This window comes from Pleurodeles waltl, chromosome 3_1 (genome assembly GCF_031143425.1).
Source record: "Pleurodeles waltl isolate 20211129_DDA chromosome 3_1, aPleWal1.hap1.20221129, whole genome shotgun sequence".
Taxonomy (NCBI): Eukaryota; Metazoa; Chordata; class Amphibia; order Caudata; family Salamandridae; genus Pleurodeles; species Pleurodeles waltl.
The window spans coordinates 1,985,040,060-1,985,063,103 of record NC_090440.1 but is presented as its reverse complement, the minus strand read 5'-3'; the positions used below and the strand labels follow the sequence as shown (position 1 = coordinate 1,985,063,103).

At 46.1% G+C, this 23,044-nt stretch overlaps 1 protein-coding gene across 1 annotated transcript in view; it reads left to right on the top strand.

Moving 5' to 3' along the window:
- LOC138283497 (L-asparaginase-like) overlaps nucleotides 1-23,044 on the top strand; it is a 209,979-nt gene that overhangs the window by 165,715 nt on the left and 21,220 nt on the right. The window contains exons 4-5 of the mRNA XM_069221439.1: nucleotides 14,169-14,252; nucleotides 15,176-15,275. Of these exons, the coding sequence (XP_069077540.1) occupies nucleotides 14,169-14,252; nucleotides 15,176-15,275 (184 nt within the window). The remainder of the gene's footprint in view (nucleotides 1-14,168; nucleotides 14,253-15,175; nucleotides 15,276-23,044) is intronic.

The window sequence follows — 23,044 nt, the reverse complement described above, 5'->3', positions numbered from 1 at the left end:
TAATGGACTTAACCCACCGGTTAATGTGCCGCACATCCCGGGTCAGGTGGCTCAACTTGCGCAGCACTTTGTCCATCTTACGATCCATTCGGTTGAAGGCTGCAGGGTCAACAGATGGAGCAGTGGCAATCTGGGTACCGGTGGAGGAGGTCTGTGTGGGTGTGGTGCCAGGCCTAGTGGGCTGTCCTGCACCAGTGGCAATGCTGGGGCCTGGAAGTCCAGCAGTTGTCGGACCAACAGTGGCAGCTGTGGGTGGGGCCACCTGGCTCGTATTGGTGGTTGTGCTGGTGGTGGCTATGGTGGGCAAAGTAGGCCCACCCTGTGGGAAGGCTCTCCATGCCCCGGAGGCCTGTTCATGGCAATATCACCGGGCCATCCTACGGAACCCCGACTCCACCAGCAGGATGTGCTGATATCGCATGGCCCGGCGCTGAAATTCACGGACCTGGTCTGGAGTCATGTTAGCAGCTGTGAAGACAAATGCAGATATTCTACATTAGTAACTGCATTGTGTGAAATGGCACAGCAAGTTTATCAGACATTACATCTAATGTACTTGTAACAGCTCATATCACAATACAGATCATTGAATGTCCCTGAGGAAGTGCATGGCAGGCCAGACTACAAAGGTCACATCACACAAAGCACATCCATAACCTACAAGATGGGTAACAACTGGCTTTGACTTGCAATCTGAGTTCTGCCAGTTATCAGCTAAGAATCATGCTGCATATCCTCCGCCAAGACCTGGGCTCTAAATGTCAGTGTACGGAAAGCAAAACTAAAGCCACATGTTCTGCAAGTTGTAACTGGACTTGCCAGTATAGTACCAAGTGCCAAACCTGAGTGTGTATAATAGTTTGCAACCAAACCGTCACTTATTCACATGTATGTGTAACATACTGGTAGCATCAGTACTAGGTACCCCATTCACAAACCCATGGCCGTGTGAGAGGGGGGGTGGATACACACCTATAATTTGCCAACAACATGTACACCGAGTAGTGTATAGGAAACTCCACACATGTTTGTCTCTACAGACACACCACAGGTAAGGTCTATCTACAATTAGGAGTCAGCAAACCCTAGAGCACTCATAGGGTCAGACGTGTCAGGAAATGCAGAACTTGGTACACAACATATACTTCCAGTGCGGCCTGACTTACATCAGACACAGAGGGGCATATTTACAGTATACTCTGTTTGCGCCGAATGTGCGTCAAAATTTTTGACGCACAATCGGCGCAAACCCTGCCCCATATTTATACTTTGACGTCCGACCCCGCGGGTGTCAAAATTCCACAATGTGCGTCATTTTTTGGAAGGGGGAACCAGCCTTGCGTTAATTATATGCAAGGTAGGCGTTCCCTTCCAAAAAATGACTTTAAGGCCTGTGCCCCTTATTTATACTCTGACGTCATTTTGACGCACAGGAGGGGGCAGGCCTTAAAAAACGTCGCACAGCATGATGAGCGCCGTTTTTTAACACCTGGGTCAGGGCAGGCGTTAAGGGACCTGTGGGCTCGGAAGGAGCCCAGAGGTGCCCTCCCCTGCCCCCAGGGACACCCCCTGCCACCCTTGCCCACCCCAGGAGGACACCCAAGGATGGAGGGACCCATCCCAGGGAAGGAAAGGTAAGTTCGGGTAAGTATTTTTTTCCGTTTTTTTTTGTGGCATAGGGGGGCCTGATTTGGGCCCCCCTACATGCCACTATGCCCAATGGCCATGCCCAGGGGACGTAAGTCCCCTGGGCATGGCCATTGGGCAAGGGGGCATGACTCCTGTCTTTGCTAAGACAGAAGTCATGTCAATGGAGGTTGGGCGTAAAAAAAAAATGGCGCAAATCCGGTTTGAGGCCTGAATTTTGCCTCAGACCTGACTTGCACTGTTTTTTGATGCTCAACCCCCATTTTCCCATACGCCGGCGCTGCCTGGTGTGAGTCATTTTTTTTGACGCACAAAAGTCCGCAGCGCCGGCTAACGTCATTCCATTAATAAGGCGCCCGCATGGTGCGTTGGAATGGCGTTAGCCGGCGGTAAAAGTTTTGACGCACAACTGCGTTGGCGCAGTTGTGCGTCAAAAAGTATAAATATGGGCCAGAGTTGCTAGAACACCCATGATCATGAATTGCATGCACACCTAGGCCATTGCACTCAGGTTCCACAGACTTGTAGCACTACATGTGGAAGTACATGCTGCTAGGAGGTTCTACCTACTGTTTCAAAATAACGTAGGTAAATAGGGAAGCAGATGTGTATTGGAAAGCTATTTGCTGTACCAATCTTAGAGAATGTGGGTCTGACAGGCTGACTAAATTGGGGCTGACTTCCATTGCGACTCTTGGTGATACAAGTGTCATACACATGACTAACCCCTGTACTCACAGTGGGGCCTACAGGAATGTCCTACAATCCCTACATGATACCATTGGATACGCATTGGCCAACTCAAAACATGTGAGAACTGCATTCCCACTCATGGACCAAGAGAAAAGCTTGCCCAACGCATCACACCTTGCTATGCGTCCAACTCACACAAGTCCATAACCAGCAAACTCAACACATAACAGACATATCAACACCTACTGGAGTGGTCGGGTCCTCAAATGTCACCACTTCTCCCACAGTGTAGGGTGCCGGGCCACCTGTAAGGTATGGAAGGAAAAAATGTGCTCAAAATCTGTGCACAGTGCAACAAATTCATAAACTTTTACAATGTGTAGGCTGAATAAGGAAATGGCAGTCATTCAGACATGATGGTACTGCATCTGATATATCACGGCCAACTTGTACATAGCATGGGTCTCCAGTGACAGTTACACACATATCTGCACACATACATTGGCCCTAACTATCATGTGGTTGCAATTATGCCCCGTAATTGGTGAGCAGTAAAAATATGGAGTGTAATCGACTCATCATGTGCATCCAAGAGAGACATCCAAAGCCTGGTTACTTGAGGACTGCATTACCAGTCAAACATGCCTTGTGGCCATGACACATTTATTGCACATAGGTCCAATGTACAGAGGGAGGGGCAGGGACTTTTGTAAGCCATCCTATTGTTACAGTTTATTCAATTGATGTGGCCCAGCTATGCTGATTTGCACCAACCATGGAGATGTGAGGCCATGTCCATACACTTTGACTGCCATCCATATTTGGATTGTGGCACAACTAACTCCAAATACCAGTCTAAGATGTTAGCTGAGTGCACCTTACACCTTTTCACGATGTTTTCAAATCCAGAACTGACATGTATCAAAAAAGATCAAGGAACACAATAATCCCACACATTCATAGTACTTCCGTGAACGCTTTCCTTCCACACTCACCAGACTCACATGAGACATATGTCTGAGCCACTTTGCTATTATCAATTGACGTGAAGGCAGCACTCATTTTCTGCATCATGTAGTGATTCTAAAGTCAGTCTAGCAATTGCGTCAACAAAGTTGGCCTAAATGTTGGTACATCTGTACTTCTCTGTCAATAGTACCCTATATAGACCTGATTGGCTCCTATTTTGTTAGCTTTTCTGACAAAAAGGCCGCACCCATTTCCTTCATGGAAAAGTAACCTGTAAGTTTGCTGAGCATGTGCTACCTGACAGCTAGCAATTGTGATCCTTGCCATAGTGCATCAATGATCTCTTTATATTTCCCCAGCATTACACACAGTCAGCAAGTTAGCTGGCAGACATTGTACTAATTCCCTTATGTCACTACAGAGCATTTAATTGTGCACAGTAACATGATTCGTACTCACCAACAGTGCCACCAATCATGATTCCCAGGTGGTCCAAGAGATCCTGCTCCCTGGTGATGAGGTCAGCCCACCGGTGCTTCAGCTGGTGGTCACTCCTCTGGCTGGCATACACACGCTGCAGGTGATGCAGCACCTTTCCCCACCGGATTCTGCGCGCCTCTGTTGGATACCCCTGTATCACCCTGCCCCCTGCCTGGATCATGAGCGGCAAGAAATGCGTCACAAGCCAGATGAACCCCCCCAACTCCTCTTCCCCCATCCTGCCAAGACGTGGCCTACCAGACATACTTGGAAGTGAAATGGAATAGGGGTAAAAGAAATAGAAAGGGGAAAAGGGGGAAAGTAGGGGTACAAAGACAGAAAAAAAGTAAAAGTAAACCTAAACACTAAAAGAGCCCAACTATCCCCAAACTAACACTACCCACAACAGACTCCCACAAACAACAAAAACACAAGATAAATGGACAAATGTAGACAAAACACAGTAGTACAGTATACACCAACAATATTTATTTCACAAATTGACAATACAGATAGCACACAGGACAAATACAGCACAAAATCTCAGGACAACACTCTCTACACAGCCACACAGTCTAGAAGGATCATAGACTGCAAAGTGAAAGTGAAAGTACAACCAATGTACATGATCTGTAAACAGGATATCCTATTACACCACTTCCTGTATGAAAAGTCCCGCCTTTTTCGTATTATGCATCATTTTTTTGTTTACCAAAACTGTATTTGTGTCATTTTTTTGGACGCACAGAAGTGAAAATTAACCCGCATCCACATAATAGTACATGGACTGTACAAATATCTGGATGCGGGCTAAATTTCACTCCTGTGCGGCGAAAAAAATGACTCAAATACAGTTTTGGTAAACAAAAAATGACGCATAACGCTAGGGGCGTCAAAATTACAGTGCATTAACTGGTTTTGGGCATTTTTACTTGTTTTTTGGTTATGTTACATTTGGAACACATCAGAGATAGGCTGATTGAAGACAGTATGGTGTTGATGGTGTATGTTCACATGTGTGACATCATACTGCAGCAGAACATGATCCACTACTCCCTTCACAGTATTTTTACAGTTGGCTAACGCAATAGATGGTCATAAGTGTGGCTTACATATATGTGTTGCACAAATTGGGCATGTTTGGCATAAGGAGAGGATAGCAATGTGACGCACATATGTACAATACCTAAATGCCTTTGGCTCAAATTGTATGCTTTGGCAACTAATGTGTTTGTTGACCAAGTGTGTGTGTGTATCACATGAAGCATAATTGTACATATGCTTGTATGAATGTGATGTCCATGTGTCCAATCCTTAGATACAAGTCATATTGGAAATGAGCGAGGGCATGTGTTAGTCATACATGTAACAACACCTGTAAAGTGTACTTCGAAGTTTTAGGGTCAAGTAGACACCACATGTGACATAGCATGCACCAGATGGATGGCAGATGCTTGTTCATGTCAATGGTCCACATTTTCTACATCCTATGTCCTACAGTATTGGTAAGAGCTTCCTAGGCACTAGTTGGTGAATCCCACAGTGAGTCATACACATGCATGGAGGAAGTGGGTACCATGTTGTTTGCACAGACAGACAAGGGTGAATCTCAAATGTATGATGACACCACAGTTGAGGCCATAGAAGTGAGCCCCAACTATCAAGTGGCTGTGGTGGACCAGCATGCAAGACAGCACGTGTCCACTTATTTCCAGTGATCAATTGCACATAGGTGTCTTGTTCATGTGTGTGGTCCAAATATGATCCTGTATACTTTTTGGGGTGTAATTTGTCACAGTTCGGTCCAGGACTAATCATGAGTCAGTGGCAGCTATTCCTGTATCTACTGAGTATCCTTGGTTGATCAATGTGAGTAAAGTGGATGTGGACATGTGAACCAACATGTGGATGGTCCCACCCTGTCACTAAAGACGTGTAATGAGACAGTCAACAGGGCATCCTTGGTGTACTGAGTGAGATAATGTCTCAGGTGTCATGTTTCAGCAGGTGTCATTACAACATTTGTACACAGGTTGGCCTCTGCACTTCCCATTGCATCTGGGAACATCATAGCCTCTGTGCTGATTATTCTCGCAGCTATTCACCACACACGGCCCATCAATATGTTGTGCGCACTGTGATTCTGTGTGTGAACTGTCATGGTCCTGACATTTGTGTATTATTCATGGACATTATCAGAGGTTGCTGGTTGTGCTGAAAGCCCCGTACCCAATCCCTGCCTACGGCCCTGGGACACTGTCACACTTTGTTATTCATGCATAAATGCAACCCAGACAAGGGATGGGCCATGAATTTTGCTTTTCCAAGAGGATGTAACTCAAATGGTACACTTAAAAGGCAGATAATGCTATACAATGTATTTGTGTATGCATGGAAGAAGCCCATGCCCAATGCCCCCTGATGAATGAGAGGTTTGCTAACGCAAGTGTGGTACATATGTAGACACAGGGATACTTTAGTGTGACGCACAGACAGTTGGCAGTCAGGCTGACAGAATGCAAGGTGATTCAGGATCCAGCTACTTGACAAGTTACGTAATCAGTGGTCTGACTGAGACTGTTTGGAGGACAAACTAGACAGCTGACATGTAAAACTGTGTATGTCCTGTGTTTTTGAAGGTGACAAATGAACCCAGTGGCTGTGTTACACAGCTTAATTAGTATCAATGCTTAACGGTGTATTTGACATAATGGCAACTCCTATGCTGTTCAAGGCATCATCAGGGGCAGTGCTTTTTTAAATGGGTGGTGTGCATGGAGGTGATCACAGGTGTGGGCTGCATCTGTTTCTCACCAGTCCTGTAGGTGAGACTTGCATTCTAAGGGCCAACAGACATTTTCACAGGGGAAGCAATCTACATGTGCTAACAGGGCTTTGAAACTAGAAGACAGTGTATAAATTGACCTGACGTCCTTGCAGTCAGATGTTCTATGACAATGGCATACCATAGGAAAGGGTGTAGCACACTGGTTTGCTAATGTTGGTCTGTTCGTGTAGAGGAGGGAATATCAGGGTACACATCTTAGTATTCCAGAGACCTCTTCCGACAGGTGGGTTGTGACCAGATGCATGGGTGTGTCAGGAGTTAGGAAATGGGCTGACATGTACATGGAATGTCATGTGTGCAATGCTGCTCATATGTGTGGCACTTGTGCTGTCTATGTTCTGCTTCTATGGGACTCTGGTCACAGATAGTCCTTGCAAATATTGGATGCAGTTGGACTTACTGCTGTCAAGGGTCTGGTCAGGCATTCCTGTTACTGATGTCAAAGCACATTGACTGCCTAATGAATGAGGCTTGTTTTCCCCTTATTGAGTGATGGTGTCTTAGTTGTGTGCCATATGCTGCGTTGGACCTTGATTTCAACATGTATGTGTGAAATAGTTGTGGTCCTCTTCTATTGGCCTTCAAAGGAGAAATGTACATGATATATGTCATTAAGAGTGTGTGTGTATGTGACCATTGTATATTAAGCATCACATTAGCTCTGGGATGTTCTGTGTCCTACTCAGTATCTCAGCAATGCTCCATGAGGCAACACTCTTATTCTGATAAGTAGAGATGAAGGTGTGCAAAAAGGAATAGCCAGACCATGATATGGTGATTAGAATAGGTGTTTATTAAAATTAGTTAACTGAAGTGGTGAAGGTGATCATATTCAATAGAAATTGTTGACAATCTGTTGCCGCCTGCGTATACCAGCAGCCGTGTTCTGTAGTTCCCCCTCCTGTTGCAGGCCAGCATCCTCCTCTTCTTCCTCTTCAGGCATGTGTGGCTCTGGTTCCAGGAGGGGAATGTTTCTTTTGATACAAATGTTGTGCAATATTGCACATGTGAGGATGATCCTACAGACCATCTCCTGGGAATATAGGAGGCTACTACCAGTGATGTCGAGGTACCGGAACCTTGACTTGAGGATGCCGAAGGTCCTCTCGACAATGCTGCGTGTCCTCCTATGGGCGTCGCTGTAGGCACGCTCTGCAGCAGTACTTGGGTTGCCAAATGGTGTCATAATCCATGGCTGGATGCCATACCCCTGATCAGCTGCAAGAGAAAATTATTGGGATCATGTTGATGTAGCTGGCACTATTGAAATGACCTTTCATGGCAGTAGTTGTCTTGTGTTGTCTGTGACTCTTTTGTGTAATAATGTGGCATCCTATGCTTGTGGGCCTTGGTGCTAGATGGGTCTAGCACCAAAGTACAAATATGGAGTTAGAATTGCACCGAATTAGAGTAAAACAAATGACGTTAATTCGGTGCAAACAGAGTATAAATATGCTGCAGAGTATAAATATGCCCCTAAATATGGCATTAAGGCCATAGAGTCATTTTTTGCACGGGAACGCCTACCTTGCATCTCATTAAGGAAAGGTAGCTTTCCACTTCAAAAAAATGATTCTAACTCCATAAATTTGGCGCTATACGGGTCTAGCACCAAAGTATAAATATGGAGTTAGTTTTGCACTGATTGAGAGTAAAAAATTATGACGCTAATTCAGTGCAAACAGAGTATAAATATGACCCTTAACGTAAAACCATGATGCTAATCTAGTCAGAATCATTTATTTTGACTCAAACCTGCTTAACGTCTTTTTTTTTTAAGCTAGACTACCCTTTGCACCGGCTTGCACCATCCATAAATAGAGGGCCATATTTATACTTTTTGACGCACAACTGCGCCAACGCAGTTGTGCGTCAAAAATGTTAACGCCGGCTAACGCCATTCCAAAGCGCCATGCGGGCGCCTTATTTATGGAATGACGTTAGCCGGCGGAGCTGACTGGTGTGCGTCAAAAAAAATGACCCACACCAGGCAGCGCCGGCGTAGGGGAAAATGGAGCTTGGGCGTAAAAAAATGGGGCAAGTCGTTCTGAGGCAAAAAATCTGCCTCAACCCGAGTTGCGCCATTTTTTTTGACTCCCACCCTCCATTGACATGACTCCTGTCTTAGCAAAGACAGGAGTCATGCCCCCTTGCCCATTGGCCATGCCCAGGGGACTTATGTCCCCTGGGCATGGTCATTGGGCATAGTGGCATGTAGGGGGGCACAAATCAGGCCCCCCTATGCCACAATAAAATTACAAAAGAAATACTTACCTGAACTTACCTTAAGTTCCCTGGGATGGGTCCCTCCATACTTGGGCGTCCTCCTAGGGTGGGCAAGGGTGGCAGGGGGTGTCCCTGGGGGCATGGGAGGGCACCTCTGGGCTCTTCCGAGCCCACAGGTCCCTTAACGCCTGCCCTGACCAGGCGTTAAGAAATGACGCAAAAGCGGCTGGACGTCATTTTTTTTGACCCGCCCACTCCCGTGCGCCATTTTTGCACGGGAGTTTAAATAAGGCGCACATGCCTTGGAGTCATTTTTTAGACGGGAACGCCTACCTTGCATATCATTAACGCAAGGTAGGTGTCCACGCAAAAAAATGACGCAAACTCCAAGATCTTTGGCGCTAGACGGGTCTAACGCCAAAGTATAAATATGGAGTTAGCTTTGCGTCGGATTTGCGTAAAAAAAACCGACGCAATTCCGGCGCAAACAGAGTATAAATACGCCCCATAGTGCCCAGCTGGTGCTAAAAAATGGTGCAAGCCGGTGCAAAACTGTTTGGTGCAAAACTGCGTTAGTGCAGTTTTGCACCAAAAAGTATAAATAAGGCCCTTAGTTCACAAACTTACATTCAGCTATCACCCATCTCTGTCAGAGATACTACGTCATTCCTACCTGCCAGAATTACCATCCTTATGTATTTGTGCCATGTGTAGTGTTTTCCAACAGAGTGAAACCCAGAGACTCCAGAATGTTCTTCCTTGTACCCTCTATGTGGGTTTCTTGGATACAGAGGATGCCTACTCACAGTATTTTCAACCCTTCTACGACATTCCTTCTTTTCACTATATCATTCAAGTCACAATACATTAGTTACTTGTGCCATAAAAAAATGTCAAGCTCCAATCCCACCATCCAGGGACTCCATTGCCCTCAGTAAAAATAAATGTGATTAAGCTAAAGAAGAAAAACCTGTTCAGCTTTGAAAAAGCATGTGATAGCCTCCTCTCCTCTTGTGTTATCTACACCTCACCCCTGTATCCTTTGCTGTCTTCCCCTAATTATCCTGCCCTCCCCCTCTCCTATTTTTGGAAGCACTCAGACCTCTGCTGGTCTGAGTGATGGCTCCCAAGCTCTCCCTCCTTCCTAGCTTATATGTACACCAAGGGGCAGGTTTAAGAGCCCTTAGCACCTCCTTCCGCCACATTAGCTTCACTTTTTTTTACGCTAATGTGGCCCAACGAGACCAAAATCGCAGAGCCAAATTTACAAAGTGGCCCAATGCATGCATTGCCTGGCGTCACATTATGCCAGGCATAATGTATGCAAGGGGCATTTCCCCTTCGGGGGGATGAAAAAATTGCGCAAACAAATCTAAAAGATTTCTTTGCATCATTTTTAACTTCTGCTCAGAGTAGACGTTAAAAGGGGGCATGCCATTGTTTTCAGTGGGCCCCTAGGTACTGTTCAGGGTTAGCGCCAACATTTTGGCGCTATCCCTGAACAGTACAACAATAGCGTCAGAAATTCTGATGCTATTGCCTGCTACCCTACACCATGGTGTGCCGTGTTTTAAATATGGAGCACTCATGGTTGCATTAGGGGGGCACAGAGGGCCGCATGAAAAGTGGTGTACATGTAATGTGGCACCACTTTTCTTAATTCTGGCCCAAATGTGATACCCTCATCTATCGGTGACAACTAAATTTTTTTTTATAAGATAGTGATTGATTCAGAGGCATGAGTACACCCCCAACAACAAATCCATATGTCTCATCACAGATATAGCTATTCCCAAAAGGAAACAAAGAAAATAAAAACACACTTGACAGAAGAGACCAAATCTGGAGGGGCATTCTGCTAGCCATTGCAAGCCAAGTAATAGACGCTTACGGCTCGACCTCCTTTGATCAACCTGCAAGTTTATCTGAATACTCTTTAGGTTTGATTTCGGAGGTGAATACACACGTCTTGAGACAAGCCAGGTTTATAAAATGACCTTCAGCTCCCTTCTTCCACAAGGCTTGATAAGGTTTCTTATTCTCCATGGTCTTTCCACAGTTACATGACAAATGTCTGGTCTTGTTAAAAAGGAATGTCCCTCAAAGTTTTGCCTAACATCAGGGTGTGCTTTCTCGAAGACAGCCTGTCTGAGGAGAAAGTTAGCAAAATATACAATAACTGCCCTAGAACTGGAGATGTCTTTTCCCTGTGGTTGACTTTGTCTCTTTAGCATAAAGGCGAACTGATGTGCTTTCTAAATCTCTTGTTCCCAACTTCAAGAAGCTAGCTCCAGGAAGGCTTCTTTAAACAACTTAACCAAAAAGGCCCTAAAATCATTACCTTCAACCCCTTCCTCAAGGCCCAAAATCTCTTGTTTGTTTTGCTGCTGCCTGTTCTCAAAGTTGTTGAGTTTCCATTGTATATCCGAAATCTGAGATTCCTGGGCCTCTGACTGACTTTTCAGTTCTGTCATGCCTGTCTCCAGTGCTGAAGCATGGTTTTCAACCACAGTAATCCCTTCTCCAATTTCCATACAGGCCTTGGAGATCTTTCACATTGCTCCAGCAATTACTTTATAGCCATCATTGCCTTGCAACCATCAGCGCAAGTCTCTTCCTGGTGCTGCTTAATGGAGCGATATAGAAGTCCTAATGTTGGCTACCCAGTGAGGCCATTGGATTTACGGATGGTGGCGAGACCTGCTGTCGGTTAGGTGGATCCTCTTGTGCCGGCTGAGTTGCTGAGTAATCCATTTTCAACCCTGGGACCCGTGCCTCCTCCTCCCTCCTATCCCTAGACAGCTTTTGGGTTTTAGGCCTTCTATGGCTCTTTACATGCTTAGGTGTCCCAGTTGGGTGCATTTCTTGTGAAGAACTACTCAAAGTGCTGCTTAGAGCTGATGAGTGGTCTACCTCCTTCACCTGCCCCCCTCTAGAGGTATCCGATCCTTCAGTTAACAAGAACAATCTGCCTCCCGGCTCAAAGGGTTTGTTTAGCACTTTAGAAATTCTGTCAAAGTCCTCTGTCGTCCTAGTATTAATGTCACACAGCTTAGCCAATAAAGGAGAATCTCTACCATCCCTGCTACCCTTTCTGCTAGATTTAATTACTGCTGGGATGCTACCTCTTAAACCTCCTGCCGAGCTAAGTAACTGAACATTAGCAGCCTCTGAAGTTTCTGCTAAGGTTGCCGAGGACTGATTGTTGCAATAAATGGTAAATTTGGCCTCTTGTCCATTTATATAAATGTCATAAAGTATAGAGGCCATCCCCTCCCTCTGGTGAGATGTGGATGCTATCAATGCCCTGTTGTTTTCTCCAGTGGCCCCCATTTGTTTCAGCGGCTTCATAACTTGAAGCAAAACTTGCGGCATAATAACCCCCCTTCCACTATATGATGAAAATTTCACTGACCTGGGGTTGGGTTCTATCGGTAGACTGCTAAGTTGCTGAGCCAATACATCTTTTTGAGTAGTTATCAATCCATCTGATGAAGATAATGCCAAGGGAGCAGCCATAGTCTGTGAGGAAGGGTCGCCCCCTCCCCCGGCATCCTTGAGGCCTCGCTACCAGTTACCCAATCTCCACTGCCAGCATCAACACTGTCCAGTTGGGTGATTATCCCAATTTAGACTTGTGCATGGCCCCCTTGAGAGGCCTGCCCTTCAGGAGGCTTTCTTAGCCAACCTGCCTTCACTAGTAAATCCGCTATGGAAGGCCAGAGTCCACGAGCTGGTATTACGTTATCTACACCCACCTTATGGATCCCTTTCCCCGACTGCTGGGGGTCAATACCCTTTGGACCCGTCTTCATCATCATCCTGCTGTTGCGATCCATTTTCAGGCGGGTGGGCCATCAAAACACAGTGCAGCTGAAAGACTCTCCCCCGCCTGGTCTTGAGTTTCAATCAGCTGGGAAGGAGCAGAGTCTAACACAGCTACTCACACGGTCGTCATCTTGCTTCGCCCTTCCTTCCCAGAATCGCTCTTTCCAATAGTGGGTCTTAGCTAGTTTCACAACTGTATACCTAACACTGAAGTTTGTTAATTTTTCGAATCATCCATTGTACAGCTTTTTAGGCCTTGTTGGAGAATCTTGATGGACCTTTTAATTATTTAAATGGCTTTTATTTAGTTTTGAACTGCATTTCCCGGCCATTGCTCTGTACTTTGCTAATTTATTTGACTCCTACATTGTATAATTGTAATTAATCTTACAATAAAAAATATCATATCGTACAGTAGCTGGCTTCAACCTTGACCCGTTGGTCAACCTGCCACATCAAAATGATAGTTTCCACGCTCTATTTAGCACAGATGAAGCAACCATTACTGAAGGGCAGATTGACAAGCCCCTAACGCCACCTTAATGCCACTTTAGCATAATTTTTATGATGCTAAAGAGATGTTAAGGTGGCCATTCCCCCGCGCCATAATTACAAAGTGGTGCAGAGCATGCATTGTGCCACTTTGCAACCCCTTGCGCCACAATATGCCTGCGTCAGGCATACTGTTTGCAAGGGGGGTGTTCCTACACAGGGATGGCAAGGGGAAAATTTACAAGATTTCACTGCGCCATTTTTTCTGTCCTTTTTAACATGATACATCCATAATAATTTATTGCCCTCCCTGTGCTTTGCTGCACTAGCGTCAAGATTTTTGATATTAGTGCAGCAAAGCGCCACAACAGCGTCAAATATTTTGACACTGTTGTGGTAACGACTGCCATGGTGCGCTGTATTGTGAATACGGCGCAGCCATGGTGTTGTTGGGGGAGCAAGAAAGACTAAAAAAAAGTGGCGCTTCGGGACCAATGCGCCACTTTCTTGTAAATCTGCCCCTAAATTTTTCACTGCCCAGATCTCCCATTCAAACCAGGACTGTTCTGAGCAAGATAAACTAATAATGACTCTCACAGACTGAGGGAAACCGCCCTACGTGTCAAGAATTTAGCTTTGTTTTCACCAAAACAAGCTCTCCCTGTGGCAGCATGAGTGAAACAAAAAAGTATGCTGAATGGGGTCACAACAAAGATGGCACCATTTTGACACGCTGCTCTGCCGACCTCTGAAAATAATGTGAGGTGCTCCATGAGGTGGAAGGAAACAAGGGACTCTGCCTAGATGGCAGGATGTCAAGCCATCTTTCAAGGTCTACATGAGGCCTTTAGTCTGCCTACTGTACCTTAAATATTACTGCCACCATTCAATTCATTAGAAAACCTCTCCTTACCCACTGCTCTCTCTCAAGTAGAGCATGATCATATATTACCCATAACATTGCATTGTTTTTTCTCTTTTACAGAAGTACGGATGTTGTAAAGTGTTTGTGCAAGGAAGGCATGCGTGAAGTGGCAGATCCTTGTGAACTTGGAGTCGAACTCTGCTAGTAAGATTTACTACACCTCTCTGATTCAAAGTTTATCTATTCATACACTTAAAGAAAGTTACAGAAAATGATTGCATGATCATGTGGACATATCTAACATCCATCAAATGCTTGTTACCAATGGTGTTAAAAACAGAAAATACAAATATGATTTTATACAAATATGCCGATAAGATTCAGTGACAAAATATTGTTGACAAAAATATTGTGTGGACAGAATATTATGTCAAAAATATTGAGGACAAAAATATAGGTTTACTAGTCTTAACTCCACATATGCATACTTTGAAGATACACATAAAGGCCCATATTTATACTTTTTTTGCGCCGCATTTGCGCCGCTTTTTTACGCCAAAGCGGCGCAAACTTACAAAATACAATTGTATTTCGAAAGTTTGCGCTGCTTTGGCGTAAAAAAATGACTCAAATGCGACGCAAAAAAAGTATAAATATGGGCCAAAGCGTCAATGTTCATATATGTGGAGTCATATATAGTAAAACTTTGCTTACCCATAAAAACTTACCTTCATGATATTTTTGTCCTCAATATTCTTCACACAATATTTTGTCTACACGTTTTTTCTGATATTTTGTCCAAACACCATTTGAATAGGTATAGTCCCAATGTCTGGTGTTTCCCATGTTATTCCCACGTTAACTCCTGCCTCCTGACAAATCAGAATTTGTGACCAACTTGTAATGAGGACATGGGAAGGGCAGTTTCAATTAAGTTGAGAAATTAGTGATGATGACGCAAAACATGCATCAGTAATAAGGTTTATTCTCATGGTCCCACCCTGGAGTCACTTCATCCTGCTTAACTTCCTTCATTTGGGATTTTGCTGTGAGAGCGCTAACTCTTGCCTAATTGAGGAGTGTCTCCACCACCATGCAGACTTACCTAAATGATCTTTGCTTTTCAGCCTAGTGTTCACTGATGACTTGAAGCAGATAGAAGCCTGGCTAGCTAGTGGCATCAGCTGCAATTATGCCAACTATGACAATCGGACGCCTCTTCATGTGGTGAGACCTAGTTGTTTTTACAAGCATTAGATCAACCTTCCTTTAGATTTGGTTGTTACTGGACATCCAAAGACTTTCTTTGTGGCCTTTCACACATATTTATATATTAGTATTGAAGATATTTATATTTTTATACTATACTATTTAATGATTTTTCTAATAACCAACTTTATTGAGGTTTGTATAGCATGTAACATCCCCAGAGCAAACCACCAGCATGTGCTTTACCACCACTGCAAACCTGTCAAAATGTTAGGGCCACAAGGGATGACAAACCATACACAGCCCATCAAAAGTTTTTGATCAGTCCTGACAGCCAGAGCACTCCCACCAAATACCCCATATCTTCATATATTTATGAGGGTAGCTCTGCATATCCTCTCCTCCATCATGGCACACCAGTCCATTGCTAACCGCCAGCCCGAGTGCTTGGGAGGGCTTTGTGATTCCAGCTATGTGCTGTGTCTCTCTTTGCCTGGAATGTGGCTATGCCTGTCAGTGTTTGTTCAGCTTGCGTATCTCCCATGTTAGCCAGTATACCAAGAAGTGTCACCTGCGGGTCAGTTAAGGGGGGGGCTGTGGGCCTCAAATGGCTCCCATTCAATGGATCGCCAATATGGCATGATCACAGGACATGACAAAACCATATGAAAGAAGTTGGCCTCCGGAGCTTCACATCAAAAACAGTTGGGGGTCAGGAGGCTTATCGCGCAGTGTGAAGGATAGCAACTGTGCTAATCATAGCTGGGATGAAATGGCAAGGGTGCGGAGGCCATTTGGGCATCCCTCCAATCTGCATCATCCAGGACACCCACTAATTCTTCCTGTGTGTGCTTGACATTGCAGAATTCGTTAAGAGTGCAGTGGATCAATGGTCTGAAGATTCGAGAGATCCCTACCTTACCTAGTGGCCCTGTTAGGAGCCTGGCTTCCAGGAGACTAAAGTGTAGAGTGTAGAGTGCATGCCTAAGATAAGGTATTTATGGAATTGTGTAGTCAATATGGAGATATGTGCCTCTTTTTCTTGGACGGACTTCATCATTGTTGCTTTCCAGTCATCCCCCATCTGAGAGATCCAAATACTATCCCACTTGGCAAACCCTTCAAGGTGGGGCGAATGGCAAAGCCAGGTGCCCCTTCAGAGTGGAGTGAGCTACATAGGTTTCCTGTCCCAGTCCATTAGCTGGTTCACCCATCTCCATATCTGGAGAATATCTGGAGAACCACCCTGTTTGAGGCCGGGATAGTTTGTAGAATTGGACCCCCATCAAGCATATGAAGGATATTGTTGAGGCCCAGGAGCACAACCTCAGTGGCATAGGCTGGGTCTCCTGAGCCCCGTTAAGCCAGTCGTTAATCAATAGAAGTTGAGAGGCCCAGTAGTAGTGCTTAATGTCATCCGTGCTACACCCCCCCATCATCTGTTGATTGGCAATATTTGTCAAGTGTGATTTGAGGGCTACGACCTTCCCAAAGTAAGGAACGGATCGCTGCTGCTATGTCCTGGAACCGACAAAGGGGCAAGTTCTGTAGGACATATGGAAAACGAAGGAGCATCTTCATCTTAAAGAGGGCTATTCATCCTAGAACATGAAACAGATGAGTCAGCCAGCACTGGAAGTCCTCATTCATGCATGCTACTAGTGGCACCAGGTTGAGTTTCCAGCTAGATTTGGTTCTAAACATATAGGCCCTGATTTAAGAGGGCCTAGCGCCTCCTTGTACCACATTAGTGTCTTTTTTTTAACGTTAATGTGGCCCAACAAGACCAAAATTGCCGCACCATATTTACAAAATGGCACAATGCATGGCCACATTATGCCTGTGTCAGGCATAATGTATGCAAGGAGGGCATTCCCCCGTTAGGGGGGGGCCTAAAAAAATGATACAAAGAAATCTGCAAGATTTCTTTGCGCTTTTTTTTGCGGCATTTTTAACACCTGCACAGAGCAGGCGTTAAAAGGATGCACACCATTATTTATAATGGGTCTCAATGTGCTTTGCAGGATTAGCATCAACATTTTTGATGCTAATCCTGCAAAGCGCCAAACTAGCATAAAAAATGTTGACGCTAGTTCCCTAACTACCTCCATGGTGGCCGTATCTTTAATACGGCGCACACATGGTGGTGTTAGGGGGGCGCTAAGGGGTGCAAGAAAAGTGGAGCTGCATTGGATGAAGCGCCACTTTTCTTAAATTTGCCCCATAGAGACTCCCAATTACTGAAAGTTGAGTCATCTCATTGGGATGTTGATTCCCTAATTCTTCACCTCAGAGTCAGCGCATATTGAAGCAAGGTGAGATTTTGACCAGTAGAATACTTCAAGAATGCATAATGCACGTGGGCCAGATTCTTGGAGGTGAGTGAGTGTAGCAAAGTCCCTCTTTCTGGCATGGTTACCCTCACTTTTTGCCTGATGTTAGTGTGCTTAGACTGTTTTCCTGGGATCCTGCTAACCAGGATTCCAGTAATTGTGCTATCTCCTCTAAATTTGGTTGTCTTGGTACTCCCTAAACCCCACAATTGGCATACTCGTATACCCCTGAAAGTCCCTAGTATATGGTACTTAAGTACCCAGGGCATTGCCAAGTGCCAAGGGTACCGCATGGGCTGCAGCATGTGTTAGGTCACCCATGGGAGCCCAAACTGTGTCTGCAGGCCTGCTATTCACAGCCTGTGTGAAAAGGTGCATGCACCCTTTCACTGCTGCTCACTACACCAGGTCACTGTAAGTCACCCCTATGGTAGGCCCTTCCAGCCCTTCCAGAGGACCTCCCAGTGTTGCTTTTGCTTGTGCTTGTTGGTGGTCCTCCTGACCACTGACCTGTCTATAATCTGGCGACATATGAGAGCCAACTCCTATGTGGCTTCAGGGACTCCTTTATGGTTGTTGGACACCACAGCTGGGCTTCCTCCATCACCGTTGATCCGGAACGTCAGCCACAAAAGGGTGTGCATTGCTTGTTGCCTCACCTGGACATTTCTGTGTGGACTGGACTCTGTCCCCTTCTTTTGCAGGTCATCTTCATCCATTAGATTCCACTGGCCGGGTTCTGCTTTTTCAATATTCCATATACGAGTCCCCATGGGGACGACAAGGTAACTTACCTCTCTGCTCCTGGTTGCTGGGGGTCTTCTAGATACTTACCTCTTGTGGATTCCACTCTCTCTCAGCCCTTGGTTAACTACCCCATATCTTCTGGTGGGGGACCCACTCTCACATCCCAGTTTTTTAGTATATGGTGTGTCCCCCCTATAGGGCCCTTGCTATTCTATGCTATTTCCTAATACTTACCGGTGTATATTTTGTGTGTACTTACCTCCAGAAGGGGGTTTGCCTATAGTAATCTAGTTTGTTGTTCCTATAATAAAGTACCTTTTTGCAACACTGTGTGGCTCCTTTCATGTGTGATAAGTTTCTGTGTGACTACTGTGATTTTGTAAGTGCTTCACACTCCTCGAACCTAAGTCTTGGCTGCTCACCACAGCTACCACTAGAGAGCCCTGGCTATCTGGACACTGTACCACTATCTAATAAATGTTGCCTGAATCCAGTATAAGGTGCAACACCATAGGTGTCCACCACACACTGGGCCAGCCTCCTACAGCAAGTCACAGAACTTGCAGGAAAATTGTACTGTGAAAACGTCTGGTGCTGGAGCGTTAAGCTCTGAAAGGGCATCCTCAACATCATTCGGGGCCAGGGGGCCTCAAGTTCCATTCTTTGGGTTCCTGAGATCATTAGGAGAGGGAAATGTTGAAGGCTGAGATTAGATTGTTCAACTGGGGGGCAGGTGGGGCTTAGGCTTATAGACATCGATAATAATCAGCAAAGGTTTGTGCGATTTGTGCTGTAGATATCTGTAAACGCTCCTCCATCAAGTATTTGTAGTACAATCCTAGAAGTCACATCTGCAGTGGCCAACCAGTAAAGGAGCTTGTTGGATTTACCTCCATGTTCATAAACCCACCGGGTGGTAGCTCTCCAGCACTAACATGCCTCATCAAGGGCCAGTTGACTAAGGGAGCGGTTGTCCAGCTCCAGTTGGTGGAACATGCTGAGGTTTGGCATGAGGGTGTATTGTCTCTCCCATGCCAAGAATCTGATAGAGACTTCTAGTTGCATATTCCTTACCATTGAATTTCCCCCAGGCGTCAGACTGGATCCTGAGATTTTTCTTCAAGCAGTACCTTTGTGTGCTGTCAGGTGGCATCCGTCGTTGTCGTTGTGTTCACCGTGATGACATCACAGGTGTATATAGGAGTCACCCCGGCGTGCTGATGTCAGTTCTTTTCTTTCAGTGCAAGCCTATGTGCAGATCCGGAGAAGAGGTACCGTCAGTTGCTTTTTGAGTGACTTTTTGACCCTTTTGTCGAATGTTTTGATTTCTTGGTGCATTGAGATGTGTTCCCGTAAGACCTGATTAAAGCTGTATGACTTCTATCACCTCATGATGTCAGTGACGAAACTGCACCTTATGTGTTTGCGGTGTCTGGAGCACGACTGTGACCCAAAATAGTGCTCCGACTGCCGGGACATAAACTCGAAGACTTTGAGGGAGTGGTCCCTAGAGCTCATAGCAGCCGGGTGGGTGGCTCCACCTCGCTCCCTGACTCACTCAAGAAGAAGGTCACAAGACCGTTCACAGAGCCATCACCACTCGTCCTCCTCCCACTCCAAGTCCTCGGGACATTCGGGTCACAAGAAGAAGAATCCAAAGAAAAACAAGTGTATTTGACATCACATCGTTGCGGGAGGAGCATCATCCTTCTAGGTCTCTGTCCTTGGAGCCTGCTTCTGGGTTGGCTCCGCACCTACCTGAGTTTCCGGGACCTGGAGTCACCCCGGCCCAACTCAGGGAGTTAGTTTTATGAAGTCATGTGCCTCATATTTGAGCCCAGTAGAGTCGGTGGGCCCCCTCTGGTTCTGCGCTGGCGGCTTCGGCCTCAGCTCCAAAGGGCACCCAGGATCCATTTCGGGATCTGACTTGACGTTGGTCATGACACTGCGACCTTCCCCAGACCCGATGCAGAAGTCGACTTTTCCGGTGTTGGTTGGGCCCATAATTGACATTGATCCCATACTTATTCTCGACTCTGAACTGTAGGCAGAATTATGCCGTTCGACGCCGATTCCAAATTCGACGTGGACATCACTCCCTAGGTTGGATCCTGACCATTATATATGTGGGTATAGGTACGGTGAGAGTATGGAGGGGTCACTGGACACTCTAGTATACCAGCTCGAAGACCCTTACATGGACTGGGCTCAGGGATTGGATGAAGCCAGTGGGTTGAATACCTCCCCTGACTCTGGCATGCTTTCTTCCCCTTCCATGGCTACGGAGGAGGGAGCCTCCTACTCGATGGTGGTGCGAGGGGTGGCCAAGGTTCTGGACCTCGAGTTGCCTTCAGTGGCAGTCAAGACTAAACTCCTGACTAAGATGCTTCAGTCCACGGCTTCCACATCAGAACCCCTATTGTCCTTCAATGAGGCCCTTACTCATGTCCTGCTGGGGACGTGGACTAAACCCTGCACAGGGGCTCCTGTCAACAGGACAATCCCCCGCCGCCATAGGCCTGCACCTAATGACTAAATGCCTGACTCAACACCCTACACCTGAGAGCTTAGTCGTTCAGACCTCTTCCTCTTCTGGTACGTTCCCTTGCACACCCCCGGACAGGGAATCAAAACGATAGGATCAACTTTGGAAGAAAATTTTTGTTCTCTTTCTCCAGTCTGGCATTGCAGCCTGTTAACACTGCATGCCTTTTGGGCCGCTGCACCCATACTTTATGGGATACGGTCATGCAGGTGCTGCACAACTGTATCCCATAAAAAGAAACAAAAAGAACAAGTGATGGACAAGTGATGGACAGAATGCTGAACAATCTCAAACATTCATCTCTAGGAAAGCAGGGTCAAAGCTGATTTGCATATGGCTGTGTCCAAACTGGAATTGTATGGGTAGCAAAAAAATTATGGATGTAGGCCCAGATCTCTGTACTGGGGGTAAATGTTTGACATTGTTCAGCATTCCGCCCATCACTTGTTCTTTTTGCTTTTGTCACCCTAAGTGGGACGGGTATGCCAGGACGTGGGTTCTGTGCTCCCCTCCATACTACTGGAGTTAAGCTATCCTGGCTGATGTGGGTGTGATACCCCGAAACCGGTCCCATGATGCTTGTTTCTGATCCAGAAAGGATTTGGTTTGGCAGCTTAGGTTAGACTGTTCCCATGGGGAGCAGGGTTAAGACTGATTTGCATATGGCTGGGTCCAAACTGGAATGGCATGGCTAGCAAAATAAAACGATAGATTTAGGCCCAGATCTCTGTACTGAGGATGAATGTTTGACGTTGTTCATCAATCCATCCATCACTTGTCCTTTTTGGTGCAGGCATAATGTAGCGCAAAGGGTTACAAAGTGCCACAATATACCCCTAGGTGCCCAGGAGGTGGGTCTCCTGGAACATAAGTACTGCTGGAACTATTTGGTTAGCATATCGAAGTATACATTCTAGGAGCCCATTTACATTCCAGTAGAGGAATGTGGCGTCAGTCATAGAAGCAGCTTGGGGGAGTGCGTGGAAGCACGGACCCGCAGGTTGGGTGACACGCTTGTGGATAGAGTTGTGAGAATCTCTCATGGTCAGTGGGAAGGAACTGAGTGGTCATAATGACTGTATGGTACATATGCCAACTTAAGAAAACAGAAACAACTCTTCTCAGAACAAATAATTAACTATTATCTTACCCCCTGTACCCTCTAACTCCCCCCACTCCATACTTCCCTCCCAGAAACATCTGTTGCCCCCAACAACCTTCTTACCTAGCCCAAATACGGTCTATAGGGGTGTACAGTTGCACTTCTGAAAATGATGGGTATTCAAAGTCTGACCCTCAAAGAGGAGGGACCTCTGGAGTGTTACATGTCCCCACATGAATGACTTCCAGGGACAGACTGGGAACCCAAAGCAGCCCTGGCAATTGTTTTCAGACCAGCCCGATAGGGTGCATAGCAAGTGAGCCTGACCACTGCTGTGGGGATTGTAGGGTTCTCTCCCCAAAGAAAGTTAGGGAAAAAATGTGAAACGATGTATTCTACAACACATTTTTCATTAAATATTCAATTGTCACTACAATGCACCAGGGCAGTGCTCTGTCTTATGTGAGATTTCTGATACACTGATTTACACACTTACGATAGTTGGTCTCTGTGTAATATGTGCGCGACATAAAGTGCTCTGACACCCTACACTGGAATGAGTGGCGCTACAACACTACCTAAATGCATCTGAGAGAGAGAGTGGTTATGGAGACTTGAGGGCACTGTTAAAGGAAGGCTAGCACAAGGACTACTGTGTTGTCCCCCTAGGCGCTGCCACAAAAGAGGAAGCCGGAAGCCCTGTCCTCCAGCGGTGTGAGTATCGGGGTCCGTACCCGATGCCCCGGGCCATGGCGGGCTCACAGGGGGATTCCGATGCTGCTGCCTTGGGCAGAGAGAAGGCCACCAGGTTCCACTGGCCCAGTCTGGTCGCGAGTGAGGCAGGTCTCTCGCACCGATCGCGTCCGATCGCCTCTTCGGGCGGCCTGATCTCCTCTTCGGGCGGCCTGAGTTTCAGAAGGAAGCTGGGGGTCCAGGAAACCGTTGCGCTCCCTGCAGCGGTGAAGAGTCCTCCGGGGCTCTAGAATGGTTAAGGATGGGTCACAAGTTCGGGAGCTCCGCAAAAAGCGACCGCATCTTGACGTCCTTGGCCTTTTATGGT